This window comes from Stegostoma tigrinum, chromosome 18 (assembly GCF_030684315.1).
Source record: "Stegostoma tigrinum isolate sSteTig4 chromosome 18, sSteTig4.hap1, whole genome shotgun sequence".
NCBI classification, from domain to species: Eukaryota; Metazoa; Chordata; class Chondrichthyes; order Orectolobiformes; family Stegostomatidae; genus Stegostoma; species Stegostoma tigrinum.
In genome coordinates, this window is record NC_081371.1 from 24138913 (window position 1) to 24156191 (window position 17279).

A 17279-nucleotide genomic window follows, 5' to 3' on the forward strand; every position below is an offset into this window, starting at 1 on the left:
TCCTAAATGTAATTTCGAGAGGGAGTGTATTTGCACTGTTTCATTTTGAATGGATAATCAACTAAAATGAAACAACAAATTGGAAAGCTTAATTATTTGTTTGATGACTCCTTCCGCTTTGGAGAAAAAATTGGATTATTACTGTTAGCAGCAATGAGTTTGTTTCTCTCAGTTCTTTACACTTCACTACTTAGTATCTGTGTCCTGAAAGCACTGATAAATGTATCTGCATCTGCACAACCATCAACTTACGGTTCATCCTGCTCCAAACTACTGGCAACATGCCTTTGACTTGATCTTTCCCCTAGTGTCTTGAAATGTTTTTTTTAAAAGCAAACAGACTACTTTACATTGACCTGCACTCAGAAGCAAAAACATCTCACATAAATTGGCACCTGACTGTCCTCCATCGACAGAGTCTTGTATAAATGATTTCCAATGTCAGTTTCAGATCTCATAGGCTACAACAAGACTCTTTTCGCATCACCCCTTTTGGAGTAAAATAAAACCCAACTGAAACGAACCCAACTGGACAGCAAGTTCTCTCTGGATCCCTGATGAGGTTTCCATAGCGATATAATAAAAAAAACAGATACAACAGCATTCCTTCCAGACTTTCTAAGAACTAAAATGAGGCTGGAATGTCTGACACGTCAATGATTATCACACAAAGCAATACAACTGACAATCAGAGTTTTAAAGGGTCTTGAGCTTAAAAGGAATTTGTGATATGTTCAATTGTAAAGAAGTTTAGAAAAAACAATTAGGAATGTATTTTCAAATGAAACTTATTTTCTCTGAAGTTCTTTAAATGGTTAAAACATAATTTATCTTCATGTTTTAACACAAAACTCTATCCACAAATATTTAAGATAGATTTTTTTTAAAAAGTTGTGTGTTCACATTACAATTCTAAATAAGGACACTGTAAAACCCTGGGCAGGCAATGAGCATGACAAACGAGCCCTTTAAAATCAGTCAACAACAGCATTTGAATTCAAAAATAAATTTCAAACTGAAATATAGGGCAGAATTTTCCTAAAACTGAATGACGTGGGAAATTGATAGTTTGGAACATAAGGCAAGAAGAGAAAAGGTTGTATCTCAATGATCAATAAAACATTTGATTTCCTCATAAGGTTTCAATAGCTAGATCAGAATCATGCTTGAGAGGTGGCGAACCTATTTGCATGTATTAACATCTCAGTGTTACCTAACCTTGCCTCACTTACATATAGTTTGCTTTATTCCCCAGGTAGAGAAGAGAATCTAGATGGTGCCAAATCCCAGCCTGAAAGTCAGTGCACTTACCTGGCGGCTGTAGCTTGCCAATGTTTTCTCTGGTCACCCATCCTGTTCAACATTCCCCTACACCTCATGGCACACTCCATGAGCAGCAACCACCTGCCCACTTTGTCCACAGGGGCTGGCCCCGGCACAGCACAGCTATCAGCCTAAACAGATTGTCATGGCTCATTCCAGACTCACTTGTGATACATTTTCGGTACTTTGATACTGTACATTGTAGCTCACTGACACCTCACATTACAATGCTGATGCCAGGTACTTTGTGCGCAGGGACAGAGTGCATCTCCGGGCTCCCACTATCATGTCTTGCCATGCTTCTAAGCACAGACAGAGAGCCAGGCAGCCAGTCATGTTTGCCTACAATGATTAGTCAAGAGGGGTAAACATTTGTTGTGTGGCACTGTGTTCCATCAATGTCACACCTACACCATGTGCCAGCAGTTTTCAATAAAAATGAAAAAAATACAGCTAGCTCACATGGAATGGGTGGTGGAGGTTTTCTTTTTCTATCTGAAGCAGCAGGCTCCACTTGTGAGTGATGTCGGCCCTTCATAGGACATACCTAACCAGGTGCTTTCACAGTACCCATTAAATATATCTATTATGACAAAATTCTGTATGTGTACATCATGCAGTGATCAACTATGTTGCTTACAAATACTTGACCATGGATTAATCATTACAAATTAATTTTAGTAATTCCTGTGAAGCAGAAGTAATCACAAGTGACCGATAAAGTGTTAATTTGGTTCACAATTCATGTCTCACAGGCTGCACAAGGAACTAATCTCCTCATATAGTTTGCAACATGTTGTTATGTACAATGAGAGGTAGTTAGAATTGCCGATGCTGGAGTCAGACATAACACAATGTGGAGCTGGAGGAACACAGCAGGCCAGGCAGCATCAGAGGAGCAGGAAAGCTGATGCTTCTGAAAAATTCTGAAGAAGGGCCCCGACCCAAAATGTCAGCTTTTCTGCTCCTCTGGTGCTGTCTAGCCTGCTGTGTTCCTCCAGCACCACACTGTGTTATCTTGTTATGTACAATGTTGCCTTCCTTGGATTCATCCGTCTCGTGGGTGAGGGAGAGGGTATCAGTGTGTAAATGTGGTACAATCAAACTCCCATCGTACATGTGTGATTTGGCTTGTGCAACATATGTCTGAATAAGGTGTACTATTTAAAGATCCATGTAGAGACATCCCACTGCGCCCCCTTGTCACAAGATTCCATGCCTCAGTGTATGAAAGACAATGGTAAACTATCACTTCTGTATGCCGTGACTGCTGAGGGTTATGATACCAAGGAGCTGCTGTGTCTCGGATGTTCCCCATGCAGGCTCATTGGAGTGGCACCAATGCAGCCAGGCCTAGTTGCTGTTATCCTCTCTGTGGCCTCAATGGATGGCCGTAGACAGTATACGTCACACAAACCCAGGACTGGCAGAAAATTCCAGCAGATTCTTAGCAGCTCCCAAATGCAGGGTTTGCAGCACAAGGTCCCTTCAGGATGCACATAAAATGCAGGAGGCCCACAGACTTTCATCTTACCAGCAGGCACCAAGAAATGTGGTAGATGCCCCAGCCCGCAGGTGAGACTGAAACAATATGGTTTCAAATCCCCCTCCCCAGCATACTCCAGGTAAATTTCCAAGCCATTGAGAACAAAATGGATGAATGTAAAGCTAAATTATCCTTTCAAAGGGAACCAAGAGATTGCTGTGTGCTCTGTTTTACAGAGGTATGGCTCACTTCTGCTACACCGAACTGTGCCTTACAACCTTAAGGTTTCTCTATACATTGCATGGACTGCATGGCGTCCCTGGGCGAGGCAAAGGCAGTGGGGTCTGCCTCCTAATCAACACCTCCTGGTGCTGAGACATAGTGACCCTGGTGAGTTACTGGTCCTCTGACCTAGAATATCTAACAGTGAAATGCCTAGAAGTGATGAGTGCTCTGGATGAAATTTACATTGCTACAAATAGACTTGAGATGGATATCCTGAGGCCTCATTCATTGTAGGCAGTGACTCCTCAAGAGGGTAACAAAATACCATCAAATACTAGAGGACTGAGCATCCTTGACCATTGTTACACAATCATCAAATATGCCTAGTGCTCCATACCCCGTCCACACTTTGAAACAATCAGTTCACAATGCTGTGTTCTTCCTTCTAGCTTACAAGCAGAAATCGCAAGGTGAGGACCCAGTACAGAAAGTAATACAATACTAGTCTGAGGTGACGGAAGAACTTCTACAGGATTGCTTGGAATCATTGGACTGGTCCACATTCAAGAACTCAGTGGCTAACTGAAATGAGTATGTCACTGCCATTCCAGACTTCATTAGCAGGTGTGTATAAGGCTGCATGCCAAAGAAGTCAATCTGAATGTTCCCAAACTGGAAACCATGGACGAACTGGGAATCCATTGTCTACAGAAGTCGAGGTGTGTGGTGTTCAAGCCAGATGATCCTAATCTTTACAAGAAATCCAGACACAACCTCCATAAGGCCACTGGAGATGCCCAGAGGCAATGCCGAATTAAGCTAGAGACCCAAACTAACCATTCGGACACCCATCATTTGTAGCAAGGCCTATATGACATAAGGGGCTATAAAGTGAAGCAGAACAGAATAGTGCACAAAATACATGCCTCCCTGATGCACTCAATGCTTTTTACGCACGTTTCAAACAGATAGTCACTGCCGCAGATGTCAGATGGGCCTTGAGGGTCAACCCACAGTACTTGACTGGACCAGATGGAGTTCCCAGCCATGCACTCGGATCCTGTGCTTACCAGCTGGTGGGAGAATTCGCTGACATCTTTAACCTCTCCTTACTACAATCTGAAGTCCCCACCTACTTCAAGAAGACCACCATTGTCCTGGTACCAAAAAAACAACTCATGCAGCATGCCTCAAATGACAACTTCCAGTGGCTCTGACCTCCATAATTATAAAGCGCTTCAAGTGGTTAGTATGGTTCATATCAACTCCTGCGTCCCAGACTGCCCTGATCCCTTGCAATTTGCCAACTGTCAAAACAGGTCCATGGCAGACACCGTCTCCTTGGCCCTACATTTATCACTGGAACAGCTAGATAACAAGGATACCTACTTCGGGCTTTGACTTATTGACTGCATCACTACCTTCAACACCATAATTCCAATTAAACTAATCTCCAGACTCTGAGACCTGAATCTGTGCTCTACCCTCTGCAACTGGATTCTTGACTTTCTGACCCACAGACTGCTATCAATGAGAATCTGCAACAAGATCTCCTCCACAACAATCCTCAACATCTGCACCCCACAAGGCTGCATACTCAGCCCCCTACTATACTTCCTGTACACTCATGACTGTGTGGCCAAATTTCATCCTACTCCATCTACAACTTCACTGATGACGTGACCGTTGTAGGTTGGATCTCAAACAATGATGAGACAGAATACAGGAAAGAGATAGAGATCTTGGTGGCATTATATGAAAATAACAATATCTCCCTTAATGTCAGCAGAACGAATCAGCTGGCCATTGACTTCAGGAAGCAGAGTGGAGGGCGCGCCCCTGTCTGCATCAATGGTGCTGAGGTGGAGATAGTCAAGAGTGTCAAGTTCCTAGGAATGATGATCGCCAACAATCTGTCCTGGACCACCCACATCAATGCAACAGTCAAGCAAACACAACAATGCCTCTACTTTCTCAGGAGGCTAAGGAAATTTGGCATATCCGTAAAAGACTATTACTAATTTTTATAGATGCACCAGAGAAAGCATTCTATCTGAATGCATCACAGCTTGGTATAGCAACTGCTGCGTCCCAGGCTGTAAGAAATTACAGAGAATTGTGAACACAGATCCTATCACACTCACCAGCCTTCCATCCATCAACTCTGTTTATACTTCTCACTGCCTCAGAAAGGCAGCCAACATAATCAAACACCCTTCCCACTCTTCTCTTCCAACCTCTTCCATTGGGCAGAAGATACAAAAGCTTAAACACACAAACCAACAGGTTCAAGAATTGCTTCTTCCGCACTGTTATCAGACTTCTGAATGGATCTCTCACATTTTAAATTTAATTTTGACCTTGCTCTTTGTGCACCTTCTCTGCAGCCACAACATTGTATTCTTCAATATGTTCTTTAACCTAATGTACTTTGTATAGTATGATGTGCCTGTATTGCATGCAAAACAAAACTTTTCAATGTGCCAAGATACATGTGACAATAATAAATCAAGTCAAATCAAATCAAAAAAAAATCTTCAATTGAAAGTTGTCCAGATGAGCAAGGCCCAGTCCAGTGTCACAATGACAGAAATGAATCATCTGCTAAAGCATTGGAAGTTCAGGGCACTATGGACTATAAAGCATGGAGAGTGCCTTATCATAATGCAACTAACTTCATTAATAAGGAAGTGTCACACTAGATCAATGTCCAATTCATCTGTGATCACCACAACCACATTTTAGAAGTCTGCAACACGTATTCTGAAAGCTTACATGTTTCAGACATCCTTATTAACTCTTGGGTTCCTGCTTCATTACAATGGCTGCATGCTTTACAAGGATGGCTGAATATGGCTGATGATTCTGTAATACATGAGGTCAAACAAGGATGCAATGCAACACAATCTGCTGCTGGGACCATCCTGGGGCTGATTACAAACCTCCTGACAATGAGGTTCCCATGCTTGGATAAGGTTGTAATTTCTTTGCTGTGCCCTACGGACAAAAGACTGCATATCCTCTCCATGCTACGCTCTGGCCAAAACGAACAGACAAAGCAAGGAATGTGATGAACAATGAGCAACTGTGAAGGTGGGGGTATCCTTCCAAGCAAGAAGATGAGGATGTTTATCAGGAGGAACATCACTTTCACCATGATAGGGCACAACAAGCCAGAGAGAATTTATTGGAAGAGAGTTGAGTGAAGTCACCAATCATTGACTATAAATGAGTCAATGCTGGAAGGGCATGCAGCTCTTTTTTATTTGCAACTGCAAGTGCAGCTTTTCGGTTTGTTCTTTCATTGCTTTTCCTGCTGCATCATAAAAGTCAAGGGCACAAACTGTTGGGAGGCTTCACAACAGGAATGGGATCAAGGTCCTTCATCCCCTATCTCCTTGTCATTGATGCTGACCACCACTGCATACAGCAATGAAGAATGGGTTTTTTTGTCTCTTTGACAGCCAAATGAGTGTTCCACTGGACCTGGCTCTCCATGGCAGCCTCCAACATGTCAGCATCAGCCAGACTGACGCATGCCAGAGGCAGCACGGTGCATCAGTGGCATCAGTGAACTCCTCCAATCTTTGATCCAATCTGACAAACCTGTCTCCTGCTTTCTTCCACTGAGGGATCAAAGTCTTCTTCCTCAGAGGCAGCGAGGAGGAGCTGGAAGGCAGAGGAACTGGGTGAAGGATTTATGCCTCTGGGGGGGATTGCAGATGAACACTGGCCACGCCACCACTGGCTTGATTCTCTTTGCTTTGTCGTGCTACTGTGGACCATTTTCATTTTAATTAAGACAAAAGGAGGGACTCCCAGAGATGGAAACAACTAGTATAGTTTTAGTACTAAAAGAACAAAAACAGAAGTTGCTGGAAAAGCTTAGCAGGTCTGGCAGCATCTGTGAAGAAAAAAATCAGAGTTAACGTTTTGGGTCCAGTGACCCTCCCTCAGAACTGCACCAGACCCGAAATGTTAACTCTGACTTTTTCTTCACAGATGCTGCCAGACCTGCCAAGTTTTTCCAGCAACTTCTGTTTTTGTTCCTGATTTACAGCATCTGCAGTTCTTCTGGTTTTTATTTAGTGCTGATGGAAATGGGGAAAAAGATGGTAAAGTGTCAATAAATGACTAGGAAGTGCAGAGGGCAGGAAGGGTTAGTAGTTTGGGGGATGGGGTAGGTGACAGCCATTGAGAGACAATGCCATATGCAATTATGAGAATGTCAGACCACAAGCTTTGGTAGGTGATTATTGCTGTAGCGAAGTTAGATTGAACGTGAGGAGAGAAGATATTGGTACTTACCCCTGCAGAGACCTACTGAGAGTTCCTCCACACTGAGGAAACAGACTCGACCCTGGTGCAATGTCAGATCAGTCTGGCTGGGTCTGGCACCAGGATCTCCTGCAGGCCCGAGGAAAGCCATCCTCTCCACCACCCCATCCAACAACATACCCAAGTCCCTATCTATGAACCAGACTGCCAATTTGCTTCTGTCTGCCATATCTCTTGGAACATTAAAGGGCTATTCTCGGTTTTTTGTGTTTGACTTGGTACACAGCTGAGCAAATGTAGAGGATCTTGGCATTGGAGAGCACTAGTGTACACTTAATGAAATTACTGCCATAGAATTGCACTGGAAAACTGGCTAGAGCTCAGAGGAAGAATCTTCCATGAAATTCCCTGCAATTGACACACTGCCAGATTTTGGAAAAATTCTGTCCAAAGAATCTACTGAATGGAAACGACAGAAAAACAAAATGTTTCCAAACAACCTGCTTCAGGCCCTTCATTCTTCGTTGCATTTAGATGAAATAAATTGTTCATCGGGACTCAGTGAAAGTCTTATCTTTGCTGCATTATATCTCCCTTTGAAGTCGGGAGATAGATCGTTCGTGGTCCTGGATGCAGTGCTGTGTCTAAACATTAGTAGCCAATGTACACGGCTCACAGAAGCTGGCTTTCAAGCCAAATAAATTAACCCATATTTCTTGAATTATTGGAAAGCAAATTGTTATAAACTTCTAACCCATTGGTTTCCAACCAAGTTGATCAAATTCTTCTGATAGCAAGATATAGAATGGAGTGGTCATTAGAGGCTATTTAGTGGCTGCCAATCAATTACATGACAGTGACCTGATAAAAAATGTTACAGTATTTTTACAGAAACCTGTTTGACACTGACAGATTGAGGACATCAAGAAGAAGAGTAGTGAGTAAGTATTAGCAAGCTATCAAGTTAGTGCCAATTTTAATATTACCACCACTCAACACACAAAATGATAGTGACATTAATAAATCAAGAAATGACAGCTTCATCTTCTAAGAATGGATTGTACCAAGCAAACTGTTACCATTCAGGATAAATAACATGATGATTTTGGAGGAACAAGCTATGAATAATGGCAATTTCCTGCTCCCTGCAATTCTGTCTATCTCTCAATGGGTTAAAATGTTCATGATAGTGCGGTGTCTTTTACACTTGGAGTTTCCACCTTCCTTTGTCCACAGTGCTCTTTGCTGTCAGATGCAATGTAACTGCTTGGCACTTCCATCATAGGTCCTATGCAGATACTAGGATTTTATAGCATCTAATGAGTTACTGAGGATACTTTCGTCCCATTGTTTCTCTTTTTGCAAGAACGTAACCAACTACAACTGAAAACATTCAGTATATAATCTACAGTTACTGTTTCCTTACAGAAAAGAAAGCATTGGAGCTCTGACAGAGAAGTATCACCAGGAACCAGAAACTATGTTGTGAAAAGGCAAATATCAGTGTTAGATTTGGATGATGTTCTGCTGTTCCTATTCTATCATACCTGGTAATATCTACAAATAAACTTGGAACGTAAAAATCATAAAACCCTTGTCATGTGAACTTTGCTCCTTAACAACCCAATCTAACCTTCTTTCTCTCTTCTCGTGCATCTGACGGAGCAGAGGAGGGAAGCAAACCTGGTTCCTTCAGGTCTTTCCCAGCACTCCATAATACCGCTGTCCATCCTTCCCTCAGTCTCTAGCCCAGAAATATCCAGCCAGAAACAGGCCGATGCAGTGCGTCCGAAAGGGAAGGAGTAGCAATGGATGAATCAAGAGGATCAAGAGATGTTTACTTTAAGGAGAAGAACCTAGAAATCCAAATTTCATGGATCCTCAGCCTTAAAATAAAAAAATCCTATAACACAAAGCATATGTTACAGGCCAGTTGGAGAAATCCATTCCCCACATTTGTGGTACCCCTGATGAATTACCTGGAGCAGTGCAGTTCACCTTACTGCCTTTAGCAACATCAGGGACATGTGCAGAAGTGCTCATGTTGTCCAAAACGTCATAAGATATAGGGACAGAATTAGGCCCATTCACCATTCGATCATAGCTGATAAATTTCCCAATCCCATTCTCCTGCCTTCTCCCCATAATCTTTGATTCCCTTATTAATCAAGAACCCATCTATCTCTGTCTTAAAGAAACTCACTGACTTGGCCTCCACAGCTTCCTATGGCAATGAGCTGCACAGATTCACCACCCTCTGGCTGAAGAAATTCCCCTTCATCAGTTCAAATGGGCTGTTCCTTAATTGAGGCTGTGGCCTTGGGTGCTAGTCTCTCCTCTCGTGGAAAATGTTCTTTATGTTCATTCTATCCAAGCCTATCAGCATTCTGTAAGTTTCAATCAGATCCCACCTCGTCCTTCTAAATTCCATTGAATGCAGACCCAGTGTCCTCAACCACTCCTCATATGATAAGCTCTTCATCCCAAGATCATTCTTGTAAACCTTCTTTGGATTCCCTCCAATGCCAGCACATCCTTCCTTACAATACCTCCTACTGTTCACAATATTTCATATGCAGTCTGACCTCAGCCTTATGTAGGTTCAGCAGTACATCTCTGCTCTTATATTCTAGTCCTCTTGAAATGAACATTAACTTTGCATTCCTAACTGCTAACTGAACCTGCATATTAGCCTCAAGAGAATCCTGAACTAGTCGTCCTAAATCCCTTTGTGTTTCTGGTTTCCAAAACATTTCCCCTTTTGGAAAAGAGTCTATGCCTCTACTCTTCCTTCAAAGTGCATGACATCAAACTTGTATTACATCGGTCACTTCTTTGTCCACTTTCCTAGCCTATCCAAGTCCTTCTGCAGCCACCCTGCTTCCTTAATACCACCTGACATTTCACCTATCTTTGTGTCATCTGCAAATGTCTCAACAATGCCGTCAGTTCCTTCATCCAGATTGTTAACGCATAACGTGAATTGTTGTGGTTCCAACACCTACCCCTGCAGAACTCCACTAGTCACCGGTTGACACTGTGAAAAAGACTCCTTTGTGCCTACTTTCTGCCTTCTGCCAGTCAGTAATCACTATCCATGACAGTATTTTGCATCTAACACATTGGGATCTTATTTAGCAGCTTCCTGTAGTGCACCTTATCAAAGACCTTCTGGAAATCCAAATAGGTCATGTCCACTGGCTCTTCTTTGTCTAACTTACATTTCCTCCTTAGAGAATTCTAATGGATTTGTCATGCATAATCTCCCCTTCACAAAGCCATGCTGACTCAGCCCTATTTTACCAGACATTTCCAAGTACTCTGCAATCACATCCTTAGTAATTAGTTCGAAAATCTTAAAATCTTACCAACAACTCAGCTCAAGCTAACCAGCCTATAATTTCCTCTCTTCTGCCTCCTCCTTTCTTAAACTGGGGTATTACATTAGCTATTTTCCAGTCCTCTGGGACACTGTCTGTCTCCAGTGAAGTTCCTGAAAGACCACCACCAATGTCTCCCCAATATCCTCAGCTAGCTCATTCAGAACCATGAAGATGAGTCCATCTGGTCCTGGTAATTTATCCACCTTCAGACCTTCCAGCAACTTCTCCTCAGTGATGGCCACTATTCTCACCTCTGCCCCCCGAATCTCAAAAAAAATTCTGGTGTCCTTACTGATGATTTCCACCATGAAGACAATTGCAAAGTGCTTGTTTAGTTACTCCACCATTTCTTTGTGCTCCATTGCTACTTCTCCAGCCTCATTTTCCAGTGGCCATAGTCTACTCTTGCCTGTGTCTTATATATCTAAAGATTGCAAAGGTCCATTGACAGTCAGTAGCTTATCATGCAGTGCAGATAGTTTCCACAGAAATTAGAAGGGAGGGACCTTGCCTTCTGACCTTTAAGCAATTGATTGAACAAGGTTGGTGTTTCACATTAAGAAAAAATGTCCAATACTTGTGGTGCAGTAATAACACACAAGGTTGTTCCTCAGAATAGCTGCACATACCAGGCCTCATAAAAGCCTCTTTGAATTGTTAGAATTACTATATACACATAATGGCTAATTTACTACTGCCCCGTGTATATCAGATAGCATACATCATAGGTCAATTCTGTATTTAATAGATATGATTTGAGTTTATTTTTAAAATATCATTAGATGATCAAACAGCTGTTGTTGGCAGGTACAGAATCTCCAATTATTCCTCGGCTGTTTTTTGCCTTACTTTATTTCATTGTAAACAGCAATAACTACTGGTTTACCTGAGTTTATCTGCTGTGAAAATCACCCTCCTTTCTAGCAGAAGAGAAGCAAAGACTTTAGTGAGCTGGCGAACAGTCAGTGACAAAAAGAGACACTCAAAGTCTACATGCTCCAGACGAGAGTCCAGTGGCCTGCAGAGCTGGATTACCTGCAGAAAAGGACAGTTGCCAAATCACTGAATCAGAAACAAAGATACCACCAACTAGACATTTTTGACAGATTGTGCTGATGAAACAGACAGGAATAATCTTAGTCAAAATCTTAACAATCTGATTTATATAATATGTAACATGTATCGTATCACTGAATATAAGAAAGGGAAGGTATGCTCCATAGTATCTCTACAATGTGGAAACAGACCATTTAGCCCAACGTACTAGAACAGTATTAACAAAATCATTAAGACACAGATAGAGCACTTTGTACAGATTTGATCACCACTTTGAAGAAAGGATTTGATCACATCAGTTTGAGTCTAAAGATGTTGTTTTAACTATAAGGGCAGGTTGGGTTTGTTTTCTTTAAACAGGGCAAGCTGTGGGGGCTAAAAATTGAGTTGTATAAAATTATGAACAACTCAGAGTGGATAGAAAAAGCCTTTTTCTCTCAACAGAGAGAATAATAAGATATAATTCAGGATAATTCATAGAAACATTAGATTAAAGATTAGAGGACATTTATTTGCTACCTAGAGGTGGCTAGGGTCTGGAATTCACTGTATGAAAGGGTGGTAACAACTGAAAACCACATTACACTTTAAAAAACAGTGAATATGGACTTGAAGTAGTGCAACTTTCATGGATTCAGCCTAAAAGCTGTCAGGTGATTTTTCTCATCTGACAGAGACAGCGTGAGTTGATTGGCCTCTTTCTATACTGTAAACTTGTGATTCTACCTCTATTTGAAAAGTGCAATGTTTTACCACCGGGACAGGAACAATGAATTGTTAGCCATTGTCACTATAATAATATCTGTAAAGTTCAAACAATTTTAAATAGCTTCTGAAAGTGGTTTTGTACTTTGGTGACATCTTTGTGCAAGCTGTGATAACAATTAAAAATGTCTTGTCAATGGATGCAAACATGCTTATCTAGATACAGAACAGGGCACCATGACAGCTGTTGTCTCAAACCCTCACATTAGATTTTAGGAAGGTTAGTACACTTCTAGGCCACGCATTACATTGCAAACAAAATCTTAAAGCTAATCAGTCTTCAGAAATTTTAATTTCGTTGTCCAAGAGTAATACATATAGAGAATGTATGGAGACAGTGTAGAGTGCCTTATCAAGACAACAGATGAGTGTCAACCGTTACGAGTGGAGACACAAAACAGGTGATGTTTTATTGGCTGCCTGACACACTGTCTGCTATTTCAATTCTATTGATTTCAATAGAATCAAAGTTGGACATGTCAAATTAGAAAAGTCCACTCTACCACATTTCCATCTTTGCTACTCCCACTTCACTCACCCCAATTTTTTCCCATCTAACATAAAGAAACCCAAAGAATATTACACACCCAACAAATGGTTTGAAGAAAGATTGGAGATTTTCCCTTACTTCGTTCCCTGATCCTGGAAGGAAGTTTCTAACAGTGATAGTTCGCCCTGGAGCAGGGAATGGAGCTTCCATGATGCTCCTCATGAATGGTTGAACAAGGGCGGGGGAAATCACTCGTCGCTTCTCCACCTCATCCAAGATCTGTAGTACGGCAGCAAGTATCAGAAACAGATTAGCTTTCTGGCTCACCGAAGAAAAATAAAACTAACTGGACTGAACAGACAGGGGCATAAATTAGGAAGAACAAAAAGCCAAACCATTGTGTTAAACATTCCATGGTTGTAGGACCTCTTACAATTATTGCCCTGAAATCCAGAATCTCCCCGATCAGGATAGTTCATATTCCTGCTCTAATATTTTCTAAAAATAATCATGTATATAAGCACACTACTCAAATAGTAGATACAGATATTCTGAGCTATTCAAGACAACTGTAAAAGAGTAAATAATTACAACACAACAGATTAAAGAATATTCAATCTATACAAATGCTGATTTGACATTTACACTTGTATGGCAGGGAAGGGGGCCAGGATTGAGCTGGGTGAAGGAGAACACAGTTTAATTTACATCACTAGTGACAGATTGGATTGAATATTACTAATTAGATTAACTATCGTGTCAACAGTGATAATGTCATCAAAATTGTATTGAGGAATGGATTGAATCAAAATAGGCACTGACTGTTAGGATGGAGTGAACAGAGATTCTTACACTTCCTGCTCAAACCAGTACAAAATACACATGAAGGATAGGCAGGAAAGGTGTCTGATGAACAAACTAAATGAACACAAAGACTCAATTACTGTCTGTCGTGCCATAAAGTGGACATGCATACAAGAGGGACTTGCAGTGTCCACTTCACCTCAAAGAAAGCTCACAAAGTGTGGCCCAATAAGTGGGTTTATAGGCAACCTAAAAAAAAATTCATAGATTGATGATGAGATAAGTACTCAGAATTCCTCAAGTACTTTAAAAGTATAAGTGAAACGTGAGGAAACGTACCACAAACACTTTCACAAGAATTATAATGGAACAGTTCTTTGCACTAAGTTTTGGATGACTGGAGAAAATAACATCCAGGCACTAAAATCAAAAGCCAAAGGAATAAACAAGATGTTGTTACAGTTTATTAATCTATGTGGCGTGGTAATGTTACTAATTAATATTCATACCTTCGAGAAGAGGTTGAAGCAGCCCAGCCGGCTGACAATACAGTAAACCTCAGGCAAACGTTTCCCCTTTCCAGTGGGCTAAAAGGAAGAATAGAAGACAAACCCTTTAACCAGTGACAACAGTGTCTTATTGTCATTAGAAAGCAAACTGGATTTAAATATCATTTTAAATTTAATGAGGGTTTTAAAGGCAGTCTTACCAATAGGCGCCTGCAGTACCCAAATCGTCTGCTTCCATCTTCTCCAGTCAGGACAAAAGAAAAGGTCTCACTGTTATTGTGGAAAACAAGGAATATTGCTTAGAGTATGCAGTACTATTGGAAACAATATCCCTAGTAAACATGCAAGCAGAACTCAAGATGAAAATGAGTTGAGTGCTTTACTACAAGTGTTAGAACTGGTGTGAAGGATGTTAAGACAGTCCAACATGAAAGCATCCAGACTGAAATGGAAGAACCAACACACTTTGTTCATTTCCAATACAGAAATTAGGTAAAATGTCTCACTTAACACACACTGAAAAGTTCTGTAAAAATCATGAGACATCTTCATTGCATCATTACATTACTCACTTGAAACCATATGTCAGTTAGTGAGCTGGACCTAAGCCCGAAGTTAGCAGTGATTCTGTGGCAGCAATTCTGCCTTAGACAGGCAGTCAGAAGGTCATGGGTTCCTCAGAGAGTTTGGCAGATTATCCAGGCTAACCCTTCATACTGCAGGGTGTACTGCACCATCACGGGCCATACCGTTCAGGTGAGATGCTGAACCAAGTCCTTGAATACGCTCAGAGAATATAAAAGACCACATACCACTGGCTAAACAGGTACAAGGGAGTTCTCCTGTTGCCCTCACAAATATTTATTCTTCAACCGATACCACAAAAACAAGGTGACTAGTCATTATCTCATGGTAATTTTTGAGAACCTGCCCAGCAAATTGATTATTGGATTACAACAGTGACTACACTTCAAAATTACTTTATTGACTGAAGTACTTTAGCGTTCTGAAAACAGAAAGGTGTAATCAAGTGCAAGTTCTTATCCTTTCATGGGCTGGTACAAACACAAAGAGCCAATTACTGTATCCATGTTGTAAAACTTTGACAGTCAATCACCACAAGGTACCTAATGTATCTCACATACACTTAACCCACATTATTTGAGTCTTTATAATGCTATTTCATACTAATCATTGTTTAATAGATTTTTAACGGTGAAAGAGCAAAAGAAAATTTTGTAAAAATTAACATAGGAAGCATTTCATTAAACAGAATAGATGACACACCGTTTACGAAGTATTTGCTTGAATTTCCCAACCACTCCAACCCATTTCCCCCATCCAGCAGTTAAGAGATAATAATTGAATCTAAGCCATTAGCATGCATACCTCGCAAATTCAGAGACAGGAGCCCAGTCTTTGGCATCAGGAAAACAAAACAGTGGGATGACTTTTAACTGATCTTCCGTTTCTCGCATGAACTTGAATGGTTTATCCAGCTGAACCAGAAGGAAAAAGGTCATCATGCTGTATTCACCCTCTTCTCTCCAAACACAATGATGCACACATAGAGATTAGAATATTTAAAATACATATAATTACAAACATGTATACATGGCACTCATCAGCTTTCTCATTCTGCATTATGTCGCAATTCATCTCTCACGATGAAATATCCCAATTCTTCCTAACACTAGGAAATATCACATTGCCTCTGGGAAACACATCAGTATCACGTCCCCAGTGTCACAGAATTACTGAATCATCTGAAAGGAGATCAATAACTACACTGCAGAAAATTTAGCTAAATCTTCAATTTACTCAGAACAAGAAGTAAGACCAAAACATTTGCTGACAGTATTTCCATCTGCACAGAATATGCCTTTTTTAAAAGGACCCGAGAGTCCATGCTGAAGGTATGTGATTAAACTCTTTACTGTTTCATAAAATAGCTAGTCATGATGTTTTGGATTTCCTTGCTTCAAAATTCATTCCAGTGATGTCACTAACACAGATCAGCCACCTATGCCTGTCACTTCAGTGGACTCCAAAATTACTCATCAGTCTGGCAGCCAGACAAAGATGCTTGACCCTGGGATAAAATAGTGCTAGAAAAGTAAACAGCATTCCCAAAAGTTCTGTAGCGTGAGGTGGTTTCAGCTCAAATCGCAGACTGAAATTCCAGTTACAGTGACTGTTCAAAGTAAACACAGCTATTCAGGGAACTCAATAAATCAGAAGAGACATTAGGTTGAAATGACAGATGTCTGCTGTAGATGAATATTAAATAAACATTTCTATGGGTATGTGTTCAGAGGAGCACTTGAAACAATTTAAAGTTCCTTAAATTTTCCTTTCTGTCTGATGTGTTGATGTTGAGTCAGTGATTACCGCTCTCCCATTAGATGTCATTGTAACAGAAATTCCAGGAATTGTTTTAAAAAGTTGCAAATTGTTCTACATCCTGGAGCATTGGAGTAGCGTGGGCAAAAGGTCTTTTCTTTCTTTGAATTAAAACATCTTCTTACCTTGAGGGGGAACTGTTGGGTAACCTCAGGAACATACACACTACTTCCCTTCTTCATGTGGAGCGCAACTACGACAAAGAACTCAAATAATTGCCATTCCTGGAATTCGATGAGATCTCTCTCTAAAGTCCGATAGCGACTCTTTTGTTTCAGCATGGATTTGACCAACACAAGGCGCTGGCTGTGAGCTGTGGGTGGGGCGGAGTTGGGAATTAATTTCATTGCATTTGATGATGTATCATTTCATAATCTGTTTCAGTAACTGACATGACCATGAGTATTTATTTAAAATACAGTAATTTATTATCTTGTTCAAACTCAACTGCAGCATTTATTAATTGCTGTAACCCACTTATGATACATTGATCTGAAAGTGTCTGAAAGAGTTAATACTGAGGATCGCCATTAGCATCACATGCTATGATGATGTCA

General features: G+C 40.9%; 1 protein-coding gene across 8 annotated transcripts in view; it reads right to left on the reverse strand.

Moving 5' to 3' along the window:
- LOC125460808 (DENN domain-containing protein 2A-like) overlaps positions 1-17279 on the reverse strand; it is a 134344-nt gene that overhangs the window by 20906 nt on the left and 96159 nt on the right. For 7 of the 8 annotated variants that reach the window (XM_048548803.2, XM_059652401.1, XM_048548805.2 and 4 more), the window contains 6 exons: positions 16848-17035; positions 15709-15818; positions 14520-14589; positions 14320-14397; positions 13145-13285; positions 11582-11730 (listed from right to left, as the gene is read on the reverse strand). In XM_048548803.2, coding sequence (XP_048404760.1) covers positions 11582-11730; positions 13145-13285; positions 14320-14397; positions 14520-14589; positions 15709-15818; positions 16848-17035 — 736 coding nt within the window. The remainder of the gene's footprint in view (positions 1-11581; positions 11731-13144; positions 13286-14319; positions 14398-14519; positions 14590-15708; positions 15819-16847; positions 17036-17279) is intronic. The other variant, XM_048548806.2, reaches the window with a different exon arrangement.